General features: G+C 35.8%; 1 protein-coding gene across 1 annotated transcript in view; it reads left to right on the top strand.

Moving 5' to 3' along the window:
- Positions 1-21,291, top strand: part of Rbp (RIMS binding protein) — a 439,820-nt gene that overhangs the window by 118,231 nt on the left and 300,298 nt on the right. The window contains exon 4 of the mRNA XM_089098234.1: positions 9,015-9,206. Coding sequence (XP_088954360.1) covers positions 9,015-9,206 — 192 coding nt within the window. The remainder of the gene's footprint in view (positions 1-9,014; positions 9,207-21,291) is intronic.

The raw sequence follows: 21,291 nt of genomic DNA, 5'->3' as shown, positions 1-21,291 counted from the left end.
TCAGGCGCGTAAGTTTTAATGGGTAAGACTAAATTTGATTAAACTTATATATTTGAAATCAGAATAAAAATATGATTCTTTTGATGTATCTATTGATATCAAAATTCTGTTTTTTAGAGTTTCGGTTACTATTGAGCCGGGTCGCTCCTTACTTATAGTTCGTTACCACGAACTGTTTGATCACACCATCAGATTCTGTTTGTCAGAGAATCCTATTGTAGAGGTTTCAAGCTCCTATACACAAAAATGCGGAATTTTTTTTTCAACAAATCAGTTATTTTAGAGTTTTGGTTACTATTGAGCCGGGTCACTCCTTACTTACTGTTCGTTACCACGAACTGTTTGATAAAACAGATTCCTGGAAAATGTTTCAGTTCATATATGTTATTAAGATGTTATATATTTAAATATATCAATAGTAAAAGCCTTTTTGGTCATTGGCTAATTTAAAAATGGTACTGGTCATTGGTAACCTCACAACAACATAAAAGTTTATAAACGATATAAGTTTATAAGTTCACTTTAAAACCAATCTTAAACAATTAAAAAGTTTTGTTTTCAACGTACTGTCACAATAACAAATAAAACAAATGAAAATATAAAAACAGGTGTAATATTTTAAATATTATACGCAAAAAAACAACCACAGACACAATCATTTAATCATAGGCAGCGCAATCGCGCTGCCTAAGTAAAGAACGATGTTTGCACAATGTACTTTTTTTTTCATACCAGGGCACTTCGTATCGAAGGAGTTATCGTAGAAACTTCGAATAGGGCTTGTTCGATTGGAAATTGGAGTGGCTAGTGCCCTTTTTAATAGTCGAAAGTGATTGGAAGGCAACTAGCCCCCCCCCCCCACACCCATCATTACCCCAAAAAAAAACAATAAAAATATTGAGAAAGCCCTTTTGTTAATCGTATTTTATTTTAAGAAAGAAAATATTTTTTTGATGAGGACACACCCCCAAAACCCTCAGGGCAAGGGTTGTGAGTTATGCCCTGGGGGCATATAACGTTCTCATAGAAGGTGTTGTCGTAGAAACTTCAAAAAAGGCTCATTCGATTGGAAATTCAAAGGGCTAGTGCTATTTTTAATAGTCAAAAGTGATTGGAGGGCAACTAACCCCAATCTCACGCCCACCTTTTCCCCAAACACATACAATCAAAATTCTGAGATAGCCATTTTATTCAACGTAGTTTTAAGTTCTGGAAATTAGGTCTTTAATGATGACAACTCCGACCACCCCCCCCCCCCTCCACACACACACACACACACTGCGCTCATGACAAGGGCTTTAAGTAATGCCCTGGGGTTATGTAAGGTTCTCATAGAAGGTGTTGTCGTAGAAACTTCAAAAAGGGCTCATTCGATTGGAAATTGAAATGGCTAGTGCCTTTATTAATAGTTGAAAATAATTGGAACGCAACTAACACCCCCTTCACGTCTGCCATTTCCCCAAACACATTCAATCAAAATTTTGAGATAGCAATTTTGTTCAACGCAGTTCGAAGTTCTAAGAATTATAATTTTGAGTAGGACACTCCCCCCACTGTCTTCAGGGCAAGGGTTATGAATTATGCCCCGGGGGCATAAGGTTTTTATTGATATCCTTGTTGTAGACACTTGAAAAAGGGCTCATTCGATCGGAAATTCAAAGGGCTATTGCCCTTTTTAATAGTCGAAAGTGGTTTGAGGGCAACTAACCCCCCTCTCACGCCTATCTTTTCCCCAAGAACATCCAATCAAAATTTTTATATAGCCGTTTTGTTCAGCGTAGTTGATTTCCAGATAAAAATAATGTTTTTGAGGAGGACACTCCCCCACACCCCTCAGGGGAAGGGTTGTAAGTTATGCCCTGGGGGCATATAAGGTTTTTATATAACGTGTTGTCATGGAAACTTAAAAAAGGGCTCATTCGATTGGAAATTGAAATGGCTAATGCCCTTTTTAATAGTCAAAAGTGATTGGAAGGCAAATAACACCCCTTCCACGCCCACCATTTCCTCAAATACATCCAATCAAAATTTTGAGATAGCCATTTTGTTCCATGCAGTTTAAAGTTCAGGAAATTATACCTTTGAGCAGGACACTTCCCCAACAGTCTTCAGGGCAATGGTTATGAGTTATGCCCTGGAGGCTTATAAGTTTTTATTGAAATTTTTGTTGTAGAAACTTGAAAAAGGGCTATTTCTATTACAATTTCAAAGGGCTATTGCCCTTTTTAAGAGTCAAAAGTGATTTAAGGGTAACTAACCTCCCTCTCACGCCTACCTTTTCCCCAAGCACATCCAGTCAAAATTTTGAGACAGCCATTTTGTTCAGCGTTGCTAATTTTCAGATAGAAATTATGTTTTTGAGGAGGACACTCCCCCACAGTCTTCAGGGCAAGGGTTTTAAGTCTTGCCACGGGGGCAAATAAGATTTTTATAGAAAGCGTTGTCGTAGAAACTTAAAAAAGGGCTCATTCGATTGGAAATTGAAATGGCTAATGCCCTTTTTAATAGTCAAAAGTGATTGGAAGGCAAATAACACCCCTTCCACGCCCACCATTTCCTCAAAAACATCCAATCAAAATTTTGAGATAGCCATTTTGTTCCATGCAGTTTAAAGTTCAGGAAATTATAACTTTGAGCAGGATACTCCCCCCACAGTCTTCAGGGCAATGGTTATAAATTATGCCCTGCGGGCATATAAGTTTTTATTTAAATCTTTGTTGTAGAAACTTGAAAAAAGGGCTCATTCGATTGGAAATTCAAAGGGCTAGTTCCCTTTTAATCGTCGAAAGTGATTTGAGAGCAACTAATTCCCGTTTTACGCCCACCTTTTCCCCAAACACATCCTATGAAAATTTTTAGATAGCTATTTTAATCAACGTAGTTGAAAGTTTTGGAAATTAGGTCTTTGAGGATTAAAATCCCCCCCCCCACAACCCTCAGGGCAAGGGTTGTAAGTTATGCTCTGAGGGCATGTAACGTTTTTATAGAAAACGATGTTGAAAAACATCAAAAAGGGCTCAATCAATTGGAAATTGAAAGGGCCAGTGCCCTTTTAATAGTCAAAAGCAATTGAAGGACTACCAACCCCCCTGTCACGCCCACCATTTCCCCAAACATCCAATCAAAATTTTGGATTCCATTTTGTTGAACATAGTTGAAAGTTCTGGAAATTAGGTCTTTTAGGATGATAACCCTCTCAGAGCCCTCAGTGCAAGGGTTGTAAGTTATGCCCTGGGGGCCATATAAGGTTCATATAGAAAGTTGTTGTAGAAATTTCAAAAAAGGTTCATTTGTTTGGAAATTGAAATTGCCCTTTTTAATATCAAAAGTGAATGGAGAGTAATTGACCCCCTTCTCATGCCCAGCATTTCTCCAAACACATTCAATTAAAGTTTAGAGATAGGCATTTTGTTCAACGTAGTTGAAAGTTCTGGAAATTATGTATTTAAGGATGACAAACCCCCCAGAGTCCCCAGGGCAAAGGTAGCAAGCTATGCCCTGGGGGCATATAAGGTCTTTATAGACTGAGTTGTCGTAAAAACTTCAAAAGGTGCTCATTTAATTGGAAATTGAGAGGGCACTAGCCCTTTTTAATAGTCGGAAGTGATTGGAGGGTAACTAACCACCCTTTCACGTGCACCATTCCCCCAAACACATCCAATCAAAATTTTCAGATAGCCATTTTGTTCAACGTAGTAGAAAGTTCTGGAAATTAGGTCTTTAAGGATGAACCTTCCCCAACCCTCAGGGCAGGGGTGTAAGTTATGCCCCAAACACAGTTATGCCCCATCATTTTTCCAAACACAACCAATCAAAATTTTGAGATAGCCATTTTGTTTAACGTAGTTAAAAGTTCTGGAAATTATGTCTTAGAGGATGACAATTACCCTCACAGTCCTTAGGGTAAGGATTGTAAGTTATGCCCTGGGGGCATATAAGGTTTTTATTGAAAGCGTTGCCGTAGAATCTTCAAAAGGGCTCATTTGATTGAAAATTGAAAGGGCTAGTGCCTTTTTTATAGTTGAAAGTGATGGGAGAGCGACTAACGCCCCTCTCACGCCCATCATTTTCCCAAACACATCAAATCAAAGTTTTGAGTTAGTCAGTTTGTTTAACGTAGTTGAAACTTCTGGAAATTATGTCTTAGAGGATGACAACCACCCTCAGAGCCCTTAGGATAAGGGTTGTAATTTATGCCTTGGGGGCATATAAGGTGTTTATAGAAAGTTTGGTCGTAGAAACTCAAACAGGGCTCATTCGATTGGAAATCGAAATGCCTAGTGCCCTTTTTAATAGTCGAAAGTGATTGTAAGGCTTGAAATTTTTATAGTAAAGATCGATGTGGGTATAATGTACGATTTTTTTGTTGTTGTTGTTGTTGTTGTTTAGACCAGGGCACTTCGTATCGAAGGAGTTGTCGTAGGAACTTCAAAAAGGGCCCATTCGAATGAAAATAGAAAGGGCTGATGCCCTTTTAAATAGTCGAAAGTGATTGGAGGGCAACTAATACCCCTCCTACGCCCACCCTTCCATTTGCCTTTATGTTTAAAAACTAAATATTGCTCTAAGATTAAATGAAAATGCAAGGTGTTAACGCTAATTCCCAATAAGGCATCTCAGTAGTATCCCAAGAACGACTGATGGTATTATGTTCAAACTTTTGGGGCTACTTCTGCTCTTAAAATTTAAGCAAGTCAAAATAGCGTAAGTGTCCAACCTATCAAAGAAAGTAAGCAGATTTTATTGCGAATAGTATGAAGTTTTCCATTTCAGGTCAACTAAAGGATGTATGAAACGAAATTAAACACTACTATTTGTGTCCAGATTTTTAAGAGGGTGTATGTTGTTAAAAATTGCTGAAAATTTTTCTCCAGCATACAAATAGAAGGACAAACTATAAAGTCTTAAAAACGGAAAGATTTAAAGTATTATTGTCTTTTTCTATGAAAAGACAATATCAATATAAAACGAATAGAATTAATTAAAAAAACTTTTTCCAAAAAATAAGTTTTTCAAAGAAAAGTAAAGAACTCCATTAAACAAAAAATGAGCAAAAATAAAATATAATAATCTACCAAGCGTGAAACTACTGCAAATCAGCGTCGATAAATAAATGAAACCCAAAACGAACAGAAAATACAATAAATAACCGAGTCAAACTCAAAACGAGCAAAAATTAACATAAATTGGGCTCAAAACCCCTATGCCTTCCCAAGGCCAGAAAATAATTTGCACTTTACTGAAAAAATTACGCATGAATGTGCATGGTCAGTTTAATATACATATAGTGCTATTTATTAATCAAAATGTTAATATTATTTAATTTATTAACGTTATAAAAGTAAGAATATTGGGGGTGTGCAAGGTATGGGGGTCACCACTTATTGGTGCAAAAAGGCGCAAAAATGTTGCTAGGCCACTTACTAGAGGGGCGAAGCCCCTTGACGGCCCAAATATTAGTAGGATGCCCGCGCTTACTCCAACGGTTTTGTATCTATCGGGTACGTCAGTACCCAATTAAACAATATACCCTGCCTTAGGGTATGATAACGTGATCAAACGGTCAAAGGGGCCACTTTAAGGCCAAGGGTACCCGTCCTGGGTTACCGATAATATTTCTAACTATCTCCTTGGACTCTACCTAGGCTAGAAAGTAAAAGATTATATAGTAAAAAAGATCTTACTGTATTCAGTCACGCTTATAAAAGAACTAAAAATCACACTTCTAATGTTCCCCCAGTTCGCTCACCGCGTGTCTGCGATGTGTGGTGGGTGGATTTTTCCAGCCAATCCAAAGGCATACTAATTACTGTCCTACTTCAAATGGGTTTACTTTATGCCCCTTCTTTCACCCCCGACAATTTGGACCAAACCTGTTCTCTGAAGTAGCTTTTTAGCTATGGTGAATCATCCCTAACTGCGCAATTAATGCCTCGTGGTTTGTTTCACAAACTACGCAATTAAAGAAGGAATGAAAATGGCGCGGCCAAAATGAAGGGAAAATTAATAATTATGACTAGGGGGAAAGGGGGGATAATTATGACGAGGAATAATTATGACTAGAGGGACCAAAAGAAAAGAATCTGGGAAGGGTATTTATCTGAACCAAACTAGGAACAACGGTCCAAACAAAGAACATTTATATTTTTTTTTCAGTAAAGTGCAAGTTATGTTCTGGCCTTGGGAAGGCATAGGGGTTTCGAGCCCAACTCATGTTAATTTTTGCTCGTTATGAGTTTGACTCGGTTATTTATTGTAATTTCTGTTCGTTTAGGGTTTCATTTATTTATCGACGCTGATTTGCGGTAGTTTAACACTAGGTAGATTATTATATTTTATTTTTGCTCATTTTTTGTTTCATGGAGTTCTTTACTTTTCTTTGAAAAACTTATTTTGTGGGAAAAGTTTTTTTAATTAATAATGAGAAAAGTCTGAATCTTTCGACTTCACGTCCGGATCACTTTTATCAACAGAAATATTTATATGTTGAAAAAAAGAACAAAAACTAAAATAAACTAAACAGAGCATATATTTACAAAAAAAAGCATAAAACTCACATCTTAATAATACAAAATATGACAACTTTTCAATCATTGCAAATAGCAGGAAAACCAAACAAAATCAAATTTTCTTACAATTTGCAGTGATTACACAGTTGTCCATTTGGACATTATTAAGATAGCACTTTTTTGTTCTTCGTTTGTGTCTTTTGTTTTGATTTTCTCTTTTATTTCTATACTCTGTTTAATTTTCTTTTAGCTTCTCTTTTTTTACATAATTCCATTGATAAAGGATTTTGGACGTGAAGTCAATATATTCGAAATTTTCTTATTATTAAAAGCAGTTGTTTTTTTTTTCATTATCATATTTAAAATATTATGCCTGTTCTTTTCATTTTTTTTATTTGTAAAAAAAATTATTAATATTTACTATTTTTATCTTGCAGTTTTTTCATTGAAAGGCAGTGTGTTCTAAAAGAATATTTTTCATGAGAACAATAAATGGAGTAATATACGGATAGAATTTGGCTGTTTTACTAGCTAATAATAACTGGGAGTGGTAACACTGAGATTTTAAACAATAGTTTCGAAAATCTTGAAATGTGGTATATTCAAGTTTTAGAAATGGTTACCATCAGTAAACTAAAAGCACAATAGTTTCTGTTTCACATTTCCATTGCAATCAAAATATAGTCAACAAAACGTGGTTTGGTACAAAAAAGTATGGATCCGGTTTTGGAGGGGGAGGGGGCATGAATTTGAAGCAAGGGTAGGGAAGAGACTGGTTTACCAAGCTCTTCATATGAATATGCCATTAATGACTTGCAAGTCCCCCTACATTATTTTTTCCTCTCAAAGCTTTATTGGTTATGTAGTGTTTGGTATGCCCTAAATACCATATGAAACCATTTTACTGCCATACTACAGTCATATCAAACCATTTAGTCAAAGCAGTAACTAAACATGTTAAGAGCTACAAACAGAGAATTTCCCCAAAAATAGTGTTAATTGTAGTTAACTGATATAGTGTGAATTCTAAATAATTAAGTTTGACTGAGGTTACGGGCCAAAGGGAAAAAGAGAGATAACTCTTTTGTACTTCTCTTTTTTAAAAATATCTTCGTATTGGCCAGTCGGATTCTTCCCGATTTCTAGCAAGAAAAATAGCCCCGCCCTTTTAAAACCGGATTAACCAACGAGAAGGTACAAATTCAGACAAAAAAAGGTACAAATTTAGATAAAAAAAATACTTCCACCTCTTAAAAAGCTGATAACCAGTTTAAAAACTCAACTTGCAGACTTGTTATCAACTATATATCCAGGGCTCAGTTATGTTTGCCAAATGAGCAGCGCTGGTAGCCAGTTTGTATATTTTTATAACCTATTTTATTTATAGGAAAAGGCACAGTTAATAATTAAAAAAACTATGAAAGATCATTAGGTGCCAGTTAGTTCATGGTTAAAACCTCGGCTAGTAACAGGGGAATCTTGGGCTTAACTACCACGCCTGAAGCTGTCTTTCAAGCAATTATCTTTAATTACTAAGGTCTTTGGGCCGAAACCGCCTGTCCCATGTAATTATAACGCGTCGTAATGATGTCTGTTCATTACCACTTTAATTGAAAGGGGTCATTAGCTTCCAAAACTAATACTCCTTTTCTTCATCAGTAGCTAGTCTTTAAGGGAATTCGGTGCCATAAAGAATGAGCCACTATAAACAATGAGCCACTATAGCCACTATCTCGTCCACTATAAACCTTTTTAGCTTGCATGGCCAAACTATTTAGAATTTATAGGGCGGTCTTGCCATAAATTCTAGAGCTTGGATAAGCGATCTGAATAAACGGCAGAAAACTAAATGCGGACACCTACTTTTCCTGAAATCTTAGAAAAACCTTATAACTCCTCTTGTTTTGTGTCTGAAATAGAGAGATTCAACTTTAGTGAAGCTTATATCATTAGGAAGTGTAAATTTTGTTTTTTCGATCAAACGGAGCAGAATTTTTTTTATAAAATTCAGGAAAGGGTTAACCCTAAGAACATTCTAGTATACCTGCTACGAGAATTCCAAAAATCACCTAAAAAGAAAGGTTATTTGATCAATTTGACAGCTCTTGGAATTTCCTGTGGTTCAACCCGCTTTGATTGAAAACATTGCCAACCCAATTCTATTGTCTTTGCAATCAAATCACAAATTCTCAATAGGTTTCTATGATAAGTAGTCCCCAGGGAGAATTCACTACTGGAACCTTTGCCTTTGAGATAGTCAGCCGACGTTGAGGCTTACAAAATGATGTTTAAGGTATCGAATCCTCTTAATTTGGGTTAGCTTTGACTTATACCATTGTGAGTCACTTGAAAACCTTAACTTGGTCTTATTCGTCAAAAACATTCACTTTCGTCGTGACTGGCTGATTTTGTCTGAAAGTAATCGCACTAAGTTATAGAATGTTTATTGTTTCACTGATGTATAAAAAAGGGAACTAAGATCATTAATTTATAACTCTTTTTCAGGCATTACAGAAACAAAACATCAAAAAGTTGAATCGTCAGTCATCCGTTGAAAGTCTTCGCCATAGAATTGGCGAGCTTGATAAACAACTGGCTAACCATCAAGAGCTTGCTTCTCGTCTTCGACTGGCTGAGTCAGAAGTCTATACCCTCTCAGAAAAGCTGAACGACAAGTTGGGCTATTGCGACGAACTGGTAAATTTCTTACCTGCTTGAACTTGTTTCCAAAAAATCTGTGGTATTCAACGTGGACCTTCTGCTCTATTGTAATCTATACAATTAATCACCCTCTGGAATATCACTGTTCCTACTCCTAATCATACAATGCCGGTGCTGTTGCGGCAGTGTCACTCATGAACTATTAGTGACAAACCACGGCATCGTCTTTGCTGTTGATACTACTGTAACTGCCGCTGCCATTAGCAGCTATAGAGTACAGTCTTTTTTCAGCCTAATCTATCATGTATACTTTCTCATTCACTTGTTACAAGATACTTAATAAATTGATTCTAGAAATTCAGTATTTGAAAACCATTGCCATCCGAAATGGAACTTCCACAAAAGTGTCATTCATTCAATTAATTACCTTATTCCGTTCACTGTTATTTCCTTGCATGATTTGTTTTTACTGTTGATGTAAAATAGTTTTGTATTTATTAACTGTTTATTTTGTATGCTACTGACCCCCCTCCCCCCTCCAAACCAAATATTCAGTGACACCAGGACTCAAACCCCTGCCCTCACGGACAAAGGATTTCAAGACTAGCGTGCCAGCCACTCGGCTAGGACCGCTCAGATCCCGTAGTTCTGATATAACTTGACGATTTTTGACTCCATTGCCCAAAAATAAGGTCAGTCACCCTCCTATCTGGAATAAGCTTTGCTCATTTTGGGGTTTACTATTACTCTTTACTTTCATAATAACAGAATAGACCAGAAATGTTCCAGGAAATCAAAAGGGATTGAATATCAATTAGCATGTTATTAGCAAGCCGTAAGCATGAACATAGGCTTGTACAAGCCAATAAATCCAAACAGACTGTATTCATAGTTTGGAATGTGAATATCTACAGTATTAAATATGCTACCATACGTTGTGGTGGCTTTTAAAACTGAGAAGCTGAAAATGCAGAATTTCTATAATTTTTAATTCACTAAACAGTCTCACATTTTTTATTTCATAACATTTCGGTGTTTTTGGGGGGACAGAACTATTAGTTTTGCCTATAAAATGGTAAAAAAAAGAAATTAATCTGATGTAGAGCAATATCTTTTATCATAGGCAGCGCAATCGCGCTGCCTAAGTAAATAACGATGTTGGCACAATGTATTTTTTTTTCCTTTAGACCAGGGCACTTCGTCTCGAAGGAGTTATCGTAGAAACTTGGAAAATAGCTCATCCGATTGGAAATTGGAATGGCTTATCCGTTTTTAATAGTCAAAAGGGATTGGAAGGTAACTAACACCCCTTCCACACCCACCATTTTCCCAAACGCATCCAATGAAGCCATTTTGTTCAGCGTAATTGATTTCCAGATACAAATTATGTTTTGAGGAGGACACTCCCCCACAGTCCTCGGGGCAAGCGTTATAAGTTGTGCCCTGGGGCATTTTAGGTTTTTATAGAAAGCGTTGTCCTAGAAACTTCAAGAAAGGCTGATTCGATTGGAAATTCAAAGGGCTAGTGCCCTTTTTAATAGTCAAAAGTGATTAGAGGGCAACCAACCCCCCTCTCACCCCCAACTATTCCCCAAACAAATCCAATGAAAATTTGGAGATACCCATTGTATTAAACGTAGCTGAAAGTTCTGGAAATTAGGTTTTTGAGGATGAAAACCTCCCACAGCCCTCAGGGCAAGGGTTGTAAGTTATGCCCTAGGGGCTTATAAGGTTTTTACAAAAAGTGATATCGTAGAAATTTCAAAAAGAGCTCATTTGATTGGAAATTGAAATGGGTTGTGTCCTTTTTAACAGTCAAAAGTGATTGGAAGGCAATTAACACCTCTTCCACGCCCACCATTTATCCAAACACACCCAATCAAAATTTTGAGATAGCCATTTTTGTTCAAAGTACTTGAAAGTTCCGGAAATTATATCTTTGAGGATGAAACTCCCCCCGCAGCCCTCAGGGTAAGGGTTGTAAGTTATGCCCTGGGGGTATACAAGGTTTATACTGAAAGCTTTATCGTAGAAACTTGAAAAGGGGCTCATTCGATTGGAAATTCAAACGAATACTGCCCTTTTAATAGTCAAGGTGATTTGGAGGCAACTAACCCCCCTCTCACGCCCACCTTTTCCCAAACACATCCGATTAAAATTTTTAGATAGCCATTTTTTTCAACATAGTAAAAAGTCTTACAAATTAGGTCTTTGAGGATAATGACCCCCTCAGAGCCCTTGGGACAAGGGGTGTAAGTTATGCCCAAGGGTCATATAAGGTTCTTAAAGATAGTGATGTCAAAGAAACTGCAAAAGGGCTCATTCGATGGGAAATTAGAAGGGCTTGCGTCCTTTTTAATAGTCGAAAGGGATTGGAGGATAACTACCACCCCTCTCACACCCACTATTTCCCCAAATACATCCAATCAAAATTTTGAAATAGCCATGTTGTTCGACCTAGTTAAGAACTTGTAGTTCGAAAGTGATTGGAAGACAACTCACACCCCTTCCACACCCACCATTTCCCCAAACACATCCAATCCAAATTTTGAGATAACAATTTTGTTCAATATAGTTGAAAGGTCCGGAAATTATGTCTTTGAGGATGACAATCCCCTCCCACAACCTTCCGGGCAAGGGTTGTAAGTTATGCCCTGGGGCATATAAGGTTTTTATAGAAAGTGTCGTCATAGAAATTTCAAAAAGGGCTCTTTCGATTGGAAATTGAAAGGGCTTGTGTCTTTTTTAATAGTCGAAAGTGATTGGAGGATAAATAACACCCGTCTCAAACCCACCATTTCCCCAAATAAATCCAATTTTGAAATAGCCATTTTGTTCGACGTAGTTAAAAAGTCCGGAAAATAGGTTTTTGAGGAGAACACTCCCCCCACAGCCCTCAAATTAAGGATTGTAAGTTATGCCCTAGGGGCAAATAAGATTTGTTTTTATAGAAAGTGTTTTCGTAGAAAATTCAAAAAGGAATCATTCGATCGGAAATTGAAACGGCTAGTGCCCTTTTTAATAGTCGAAAGTTATTGAAGGGCAAGTAACCCCCCTCTTGCGCCCACCATTTCCTCACACACATCCAATTAAAATTTTGAGATAACTATTTTGTTCAACGTAGTTGAAAGGTCCGGAAATTATGTCTTTGAGGGTGATAATCCCCTCACAGCCCTAAGGGCAAGGTTTGTAAACTACGCCCTGGGGCATATAAGGTTCTTATAGAAAGTGTTGTCGTAGAAACTTCAAAAAGGGCTCATTCAGTTGGAAATTGAAACGGCTGGTGCCCTTTTTAATAGTCGGAAGTGATTGAAGGGCAACTAACTCCCTTCTCACGCCGACGATTTCCCCAAACAAATTCAATCAAAATTTTGAGATAGTAATTTTCTTCAACGTAGTTGAAAGTTCTGGAAATTAGGTCTTTGAGGATGACACCCCCCCCCCGTCCAGCTCTCAGGGCAAGGGTTGTAAGTTGTGCCCGGGGGGCATATAAGGTCTCTTATTGAAAGTCTTGTCGTAGAAACTTCAAAAGGGCTCATTCGATTGGAAATTGAAAGGGTTACTGCCTTTTTTAATAGTTGGAAGTGATTGGAGAGCAACTAACGCCCCTCTCACGCCCACCTTTTCTCCATAAATATCCAATCAAAATTTTGAGATAGCCGTTTTGTTTAACGTAGTTGAAAATTCTGGAAATTAGGTCTTTGAGGATGACAACCCCCTCTAAGGGGGGTAAGGGTCGTAATCTATACCCTTGAGGCCTATAAAATTTCTATTGAAAGCGTTGTAGTATAAACTTAAAAAGGGCTCATTTAATAGAATATCGAAAGGGCCAATGCCCTTTTTAGTAGTAGAAATTGATTGGGAGGCATGACATTTTTATAGTAAAGATCGATGTGGCTACTAAGTAATATTATTATTATTACTGTTTTTTTTTTACACCAGGGCACTTCGTATCGAAGGAATTGTCGTAGGAACTTCGAAAAGGTCTCATTCGATTGAAAATAGAAAGGAATAATGCCCTTTTTAATAATCGAAAGTGATTGGAGGGCAACTAGTCCCTCTCCCATGCCCACCTTCCCTTTTGCCCATTATGTTTAAAAACTAAATGTTGCCTTAAAATTAAATCAAAATGCACTGTGTTAATGCTAATTCCCAATAAGGCATCTCAGCAGTATTTCAAGAACGACCGAGGGTATTATGTTCAAACTTTCGGGGTTACTTCTGCTCTTAAAATTTAACCAAATCAAAATAGCGTAAGCGTATCCAAGCTATCAAAGAAAGTAACCAGATTTTTTTTTGCGAATGGTATCAAGTTTTCTATTTCAGGTCAACTAGAGGAGGTATGAAACTAAATTAAACACTTTTATTTATGTCCATATTTTTAAAAGGTTGTATGTTGTTAAAGATTGCTGAAAATTTCTCCAGCATACAAATAGCAGGCCAAACTATAAATAACCGAGTTAAACTCAAAACCAGTAGAAATTAGCATGAGTACCGTAGGGCTCAAAAACACTATGCATTCCCAAGGTTAAAACATAATTTGCACTTTACTGAAAAAAATACGAATGAATGTGCATTGTCAGTTTAATATACATATACTGATATTTAGCAATCAAAACGTTAATATTATTTAATTCATTAAATTTATAAAAGTAAAAACATTTATATTTTTTCAGTAGAGTGCAAATTGGGTTCTGGCCTTGAAAAGGCATAGGGATTGTCAGCCCTACTCATGTTAATTTCTGCTCGTTTTGACGTTGACTCGGTTATTTATTGTAGTTTTTATTCGTTTTGGGTTTCATTTATTTATCGATGCTGATTTGTGGTAGTTCCACGCTTGGTAGACTATTTGATTTGATTTTTGCTCATTTTTGGTTTAATGGATTTCTTTACTTTTCTTTGAAAAACTTATTTTGTGGAAAAAGTTTTTTTAATTAATCACCTGAAAAGGGCATCAAATTTTTCAATTTTTGTTTGTCAATTGAAAAAAGTAAAATACCTTTCGCGGTATTTTAAGGGTGCTTGTTCGATATGAATGCCTCTTGGGCAAAATTATATTTTGAGATAACCTATGTGACCGCGCACGCTTTTTCGCTAGTTCTTACTTTTTGTTTGAAAAGGGGGTTCTTTCGATTTTTGTTTTTATTTGCTATCCTCAGGCTGTTTTAATTCCTCTTTTTTATGTATGGATATTTTAATATCTTTTTATTTCTACTGATTTTATTTTCATATCTTTTCTGTTCACCACTTTCATTTGTTCTTCGTCTGTTTTACATAGTTTTTATTATTTAGTGTTTGATATTTTGAACTCTCTTTTTTTCTTGAAGACTTTTTAACAAACGTATTTTGCAAAATATCTTCGCTCTTCCTATTGTGATATCTACGGTTCTATATTAATCAAGTATCCAATAATGAATGTTCTATTGTACGTAATATACGTAATAAAAACATACGAATATGGAAATTCGTTACGTAAGTTAATTCGCAAGTTACGTCAGAACTAAATTTCAAGAAAGCCATTTAGCAAAAAAAGAAAATTAATATGCAAATTGCATTTTAATTATTCATGTACGGTGAGCCAAAATTAAAGCTGCATTAATTCAAAAACATTCAGAAATTAAATATAAAAAAACAAGTTTTTTTAACTGAAAGTAAGTAGCGACACTAAAACTTAAAACGAACAGAAATTATTCCGTATATGAAAGATAATTCCGTATTATCCTCCAATCACTTTCGACTATTAAAAAAGACACAAGCCCTTTCAATTTCCAATCGAAAGAGCCCTTTTTGAAGTTTCTATGACAACGGTTTCTATGAATACCACATGTGCCCCAAGGGCATAACTTACAACACTTGCCCGGAAGGCTGTGGGAATGGGTTGTCATCCTCAAAGACATAATTTCCGTACGTTTCTATTACAATGAACAAAATGGTTATCTCAAAATTTGGATTGGATGTGTTTGGGGAAATGGTGGGTGTGGAAGGGGTGTGAGTTGTCTTCCAATCACTTTCGAACTACAAGTTCTTAACTAGGTCGAACAACATGGCTATTTCAAAATTTTGATTGGATGTATTTGGGGAAATAGTGGGTGTGAGAGGGGTGGTAGTTATCCTCCAATCCCTTTCGATTATTAAAAAGGACGCAAGCCCTTCTAATTTCCCATCGAATGAGCCCTTTTGAAGTTTCTTTGACATCACTATCTTTAAGAACCTTATATGACCCTTGGGCATAACTTACACCCCTTGTCCCAAGGGCTCTGAAGGGTTTATTATCCTCAAAGACCTAATTTGTAAGACTTTTTACTATGTTAAAAAAAATGGCTATCTAAAAATTTTAATCGGATGTGTTTGGGAAAAGGTGGGCGTGAGAGGGGGGTTAGTTGCCTCCAAATCACCTTGACTATTAAAAGGGTAGTATTCATTTGAATTTCCAATCGAATGAGCCCCTTTTCAAGTTTCTACGACAAAGCTTTCAGTATAAACCTTGTATACCCCCAGGGCATAACTTACAACCCTTACCCTGAGGGCTGCAGGGGGAGTTTCATCCTCAAAGATATACTTTCTGGAATTTTCAAGTACTTTGAACAAAAATGGCTATCTCAAAATTTTGATTGGGCGTGTTTTGATAAATGGTGGGCGTGGAAGAGGTGTTAATTGCCTTCCAATCACTTTTGACTGTTAAAAAGGACACAACCCATTTCAATTTCCAATCAAATGAGCCCTTTTTGAAATTTCTACGATATCACTTTTTGTAAAAACCTTATCAGCCCCTAGGGCATAACTTACAACCCTTGCCCTGAGGGCTGTGGGAGGTTTTCATCCTCAAAAACCTAATTTCCAGAACTTTCAGCTACGTTGAACAAAATGGCTATCTCAAAATTTTGATTGGATGTGTTTGGGGAAAAGGTGGGCGTGAGAGGAGGGTTAGTTGCCCTCTAATCACTTTTGACTATTAAAAAGGGCACTAGCCCTTTGAATTTCCAATCGAATGAGCCTTTTTTGAAGTTTCTATGACAACTCTTTCTATAAAAACCTAAAATGCCCCAGGGCACAACTTATAACGCTTGCCCCGAAGACTGTGGGGGAGTGTCCTCCTCAAAACATAATTTGTATCTGGAAATCAATTACGCTGAACAAAATGGCTTCATTGGATGCGTTTGGGAAAATGGTGGGTGTGGAAGGGGTGTTAGTTACCTTCCAATCCCTTTTGACTATTAAAAACGGATAAGCCATTAGAATTTCCAATCGGATGAGCTATTTTCCAAGTTTCTACGATAACTCCTTCGATACGAAGTGCCCTGGTCTAAAGGAAAAAAAATAATACATTGTGCCAACATCGTTATTTACTTAGGCAGCGCGATTGCGCTGCCTATGATAAAAGATATTGCTCTACATCAGATTAATTTCTTTTTTTTACCATTTTATAGGCAAAACTAATAGTTCTGTCCCCCCAAAAACATTTTGACAAGGGGGAGAACCCCCCTAATATATGTATTAAAAATCTATGAATATAGAAGTTCGTTACGCAAGTTAATTCGTAAGTTACGTATATTTATTAATAATAAAAACGTTCGTAAATAAAATTAAACAAGTTTCGAGAAAGCCATTTAACCAAATAAAAGTAAAATTAATATGCAAATTGTGTTTTAATTATTCATGTACGGTGAGCCAAAATCAAAACTTGCATTAATTCAAAAACGTTCAAAAATTGAATTTAAAAAAAAATGTTTTTTTAACTGAAAGTAAGGAACGACGTTAAAATTTAAAACGAGCAGAAATTATTCCGTATATGAAAGGGGCTGTCCCCTCTTCAACGCCTCGCTCTTTACGCTACAGTTTGACTTTTTTACAACTCTATTTTTTTTAACAATAAAAACTTTAGCGTAAAGAGCGAGGCCTTTAGGAGGGGACAGCCTCTTTCATATACGGAATAATTTCTGTTCGTTTTAAGTTTTGATGTCGTTCCTTACTTTCAGCTAAAAGAACCTGTTTTTTTTATTTAATCAGAAGAAAGATTACAGATGAGTGTTTATTCGTTTTTTTTTTTTTCCAGGTGTGATCGTATCGACCCAGTGGTCCTAGAATATCGTAAGAGGGCTCATTTGAATTTAAATTAAAAGTTCTAGTGCCCTTTTTAAGTGACAAAAAAAATTGGAGGACAGCTTGGCCCCCTCCCAAGCTCATTTTTTCCCCGATGTCACCCTATTAAAACTTTGTTCAGCATAGTTGAAAATCTAATAAATATGTCTTTTAGGATGACTTAATTCCCCACAGTTCCCAGGGGAAGGGCTGCAAGTTATGAACTTTGCCCATTGTTTACATATAGCATTGGTTAATGGGAAGTATACAGACATTTTCAGGAAGGATTTTTTTTCTGGTGGGGGGACGGGGCTAGAGGATGGGGTTACTCCGTGGAGGATGTTTCCTTGGGGTAAGGCAAATTTCTATGAAGGGGGCACCGGATTTCCCAGCATTATTGAAAAAACGATCAGAAATTAAATTTAAAAAAAAAAACAAGTTTTTTCAACTGAAAGTAAGAAGCAACATTAGAACTTAAAACAAACAGAAATTATTAAGACAAATATAGTTTCACTACAAGTAAAATTTGGATACTGCCCCCTTCTTTAACTGTAAAAACCTAAAGCCTTCTGCGTCATTGGTGATGCAGAACTCGTCACCAATGACCAATGACAAAGGTAAATGAATAAATAAATCTTAAAACGAGTGAAACTTAAATTGAATATTCAAATCAAGTTTGAATCGAATTAAAATAACTACAAACAAGAGTTTGGGTATCGTCTCACTGCAGAAGCCTAAAACTTACTGCGTCATTTGCGCTTTACTGAAAACGAATTATATTACAAATGTTTTCTTTTGTACTTAATATTGAAAATAAATATTAAAATTACAGTAAAATTTTGAACTGATGAGCTTTTAGCAATTAATATCATTATACATTAAATATTCAGTTTAATTTATTAGTTCTTTTCAAGATTGGTCAAGACAAATATAGTTTCACTACAAGTAAAATTTGGATACTGCCCCCTTCTTTAACTGTAAAAACCTAAAGCCTTCTGCGTCCTTGGTGCTTTACTGAAAACGAATTACTCGTATATTACAAATTTATTATTTTCCGATTCTTACAGCATTAAAAATGAAAACAAAAATTACAGTGAAAAAAAAATCTTGAACTGATAGATCTTTCAACAGTTAATATCATTATATATCTAATATTCAATTTTATTTTTTTTATACTTTCCAAGACTGTTCAAGACTCATATAGTTTTGCCATTTTTTTTAACTCTGCCATTTTTTCTAACTAATCGTGTTAGTTTGTTATGAAAACATTCTATGGCTTCTAGGCATTTCTATTTCAGCGGAAAACTGCCCCTCAAACTTTGTGGAACATGCATTTTCTTGTATGAAACACCAAAATATAATAAAATGTTAAGTTTCGGAGTGTTCCACCACTCGCAAGCAAGTGCCATTGGTATTTTTGGATCCGCATGGCCAATTTAGGGAATGGAGGGTAGGCTAATTCTCGTAGAAGCCCCATTCCGTCGTGGTATGGTTCACATTTTCAACACCTGGCGTCCGGACTATCATATAATCTACCAAGCATACAACTACCCCAAATCAGTATCAATAAGTAAATGAAACCCAAAACGAACAAAAATTAAAACAAATATTAGAGTCAAACTCAAAACGAGCATAAATTAATGTGAGTAGGGTTCAAAACCCCTATGCTTTCTAAAAGCTAGAACATAATTTGTACTTTACTGAAAAAAAAATTCAAATGAGTTTACTGAAAAAAATGTGCATTGTCAATTTAATATACATACGCTGATATTTATTCCCTAAAATCTTAATTAATTTTTGATTTTTTAAAGTTACAAAAGTGAAAATATTTCAAAGAATTGTTTTCAGTAAAGCGCCAATGACGCAGTAGGTTTTAGGCTTTTGCAGTGAGACGATACCCAAACTCTTGTTTGTATTTATTTTAATTCGATTCAAACTTGATTTGCATATTCTTTTTAAGTTTCACTCGTTTCAAGATTTATTTATTCATTTACATTAATATATATTGTATGTTTGTTTGCATTAATTGTTTATTTAATTTCTGTTCGTTTTAAGTTTCATTTATACTTTAATAGCAAAATATTTGTTTTCGTTTTAAGCTTGATTTTCTTATTCAATCCAAGCGTTACTCGCTTTAAGATCTATTTATTCATTTATATTATTACTAGTTGTATGTTTTTGCTATGATTGTTTATTTAATTTCTGTTCGTTTTGGGTTTCATTTATACTTTAATAGTACTTTCTGGTCGTTCTGAGCATGAATTTTAACAGGTATTTGTATCTCCTGAGCTTAAGTTTAAAATGGCCTTTACTTTTCTTTGAAAAACTTATTTTTCGGAAAGTTTTTTTTTTAATTAATTCTAATTAAACGGCCTTTGTGATTCAGGGGTTTGTGATTTAGACAAAATTTTAACTTTAGCGTAAAGAGCGTGGTATTGACTAAGGGGAGAACCCCTCATATACGTAAAAACATATACGTAATTAAAAAAAAAATCAAACAGTTCGTGGTAACGAATTGTAAGTAAGGAGTAACCTGACTCAAGAGTAACCGAAATTATAAAAACCGGCATTGTGATACAAATAGATAAATCGATAGAATCACAGTTTTTTACTGATTTCACATATATAAGTTTTATTGAGTTTAATTATACCCATCAAAAGTTACGAGCCTGAGAAAATTTGCCTTATTTTAGAAAAAAGGGGGAAGCAGCCGCAATAAGTCATAGAGCTTTAATGAAAATCACACCATCGGATTCAGAGTATCAGAAAACCATACTGGGGAAGTTTCAAGCTCCTATCTGCTAAAATGTGGAATTTTGTATTTTTTGTCATCAGAAGAAAGATCACGGATGCGTGATTATTTGTTTTTTTTGTTTGTTTGTTTTTTTTTCCCAGGGGTGACCGTATTGATCGAGTAGTTCTGGAATGTCGTAAGAAGGCTCATTTGAATGAAAATTAAAAGTTCTAGTGCCCTTTTTAAGTGACCAAAAAAATTGGAGGGCGACATGGCCCCCTCCCACGCTCATTTTTTCACAAAGTAACCCAATCAAAATTTGAGGTAGCCATCTTGTTCAGCATAGTCGAAAATCTAACAAATATGTCTTTGAGAATGACTTAATCCCCCACAGTTCCCAAGGGAAAGGCTGGAAGTAATGAACTTTGCCCATTGTTTACATATAGTATTGGTTAATGGGAAGTATAAAGACGTTTCAGGAGGGATTTTTTTCTGAGGGGGTGTAGGAGGAGGGGGTTACGGGGAGGTTTCTTCCATGGAGGATGTTTCCTTGGGAGAAGGGACATTTCTATGAAGGGGGCACCGGATTTCACAGCATTATTTAAAAAACAATCAAAAATTAAATAAAAAACTAGTTTTTTCAACTGAAAGTAAAGAACAACAATAAAACTTAAAACAAACAGAAATTATTACGTAAATGAGGGGGGTTCCCCCCCTAGTCAATACCTCGCCCTTTACGCTAAATTTTGTTTTAGTACTTTCAAAAGAGCTATCTATTATAATTAACCGGCCTTTGTGATTCAGGGGTTTGTGATTCGAACAAAATTCGAACTTTAGCGTAAAGGGCCAGGTATTGACTAGGGGGCAAATTCCCTAATATACGTAATCAAACATACGAATAAAGAAGTTTGTTACGTAAGTTAATTCGTATGTTACGTCAGAACAAAATTTTGAGAAAGCCATGTAGCCAAAAAAAGTAAAATTAATATGTAAATTTCGTTTTAGTTATTCATGTACGGTGAGCCAAAATCAAAGCTGCCTTAATTCAAAAACGTTTAGAAATTAAATAAAAAAAAGTTTTTTTTAACTGAAAGTAAGGAGTGACATTAAAACTTAAAACGAACAGAAATTATTCCGTATATGAAAGGGGCTGTCCCCTCCTCAATACCTCGCTCATTACGCTAAAGTTTGAATCTGTCACACAACTTTATTTTTTAAAATAATAAAAAATTTAGCGTAAAGAGCGAAGTATTGAGTAGCGGACAGTCCCTTTCATATACGGAATAATTTCTGTTCGTTTTAAGTTTT

Source organism: Artemia sp. Qi Xiang Cuo, chromosome 12 (genome assembly GCF_049724085.1).
Source record: "Artemia sp. Qi Xiang Cuo chromosome 12, ASM4972408v1, whole genome shotgun sequence".
NCBI lineage: Eukaryota > Metazoa > Arthropoda > Branchiopoda > Anostraca > Artemiidae > Artemia > Artemia sp. Qi Xiang Cuo.
This window is presented reverse-complemented; position numbering and strand designations above follow the sequence as displayed.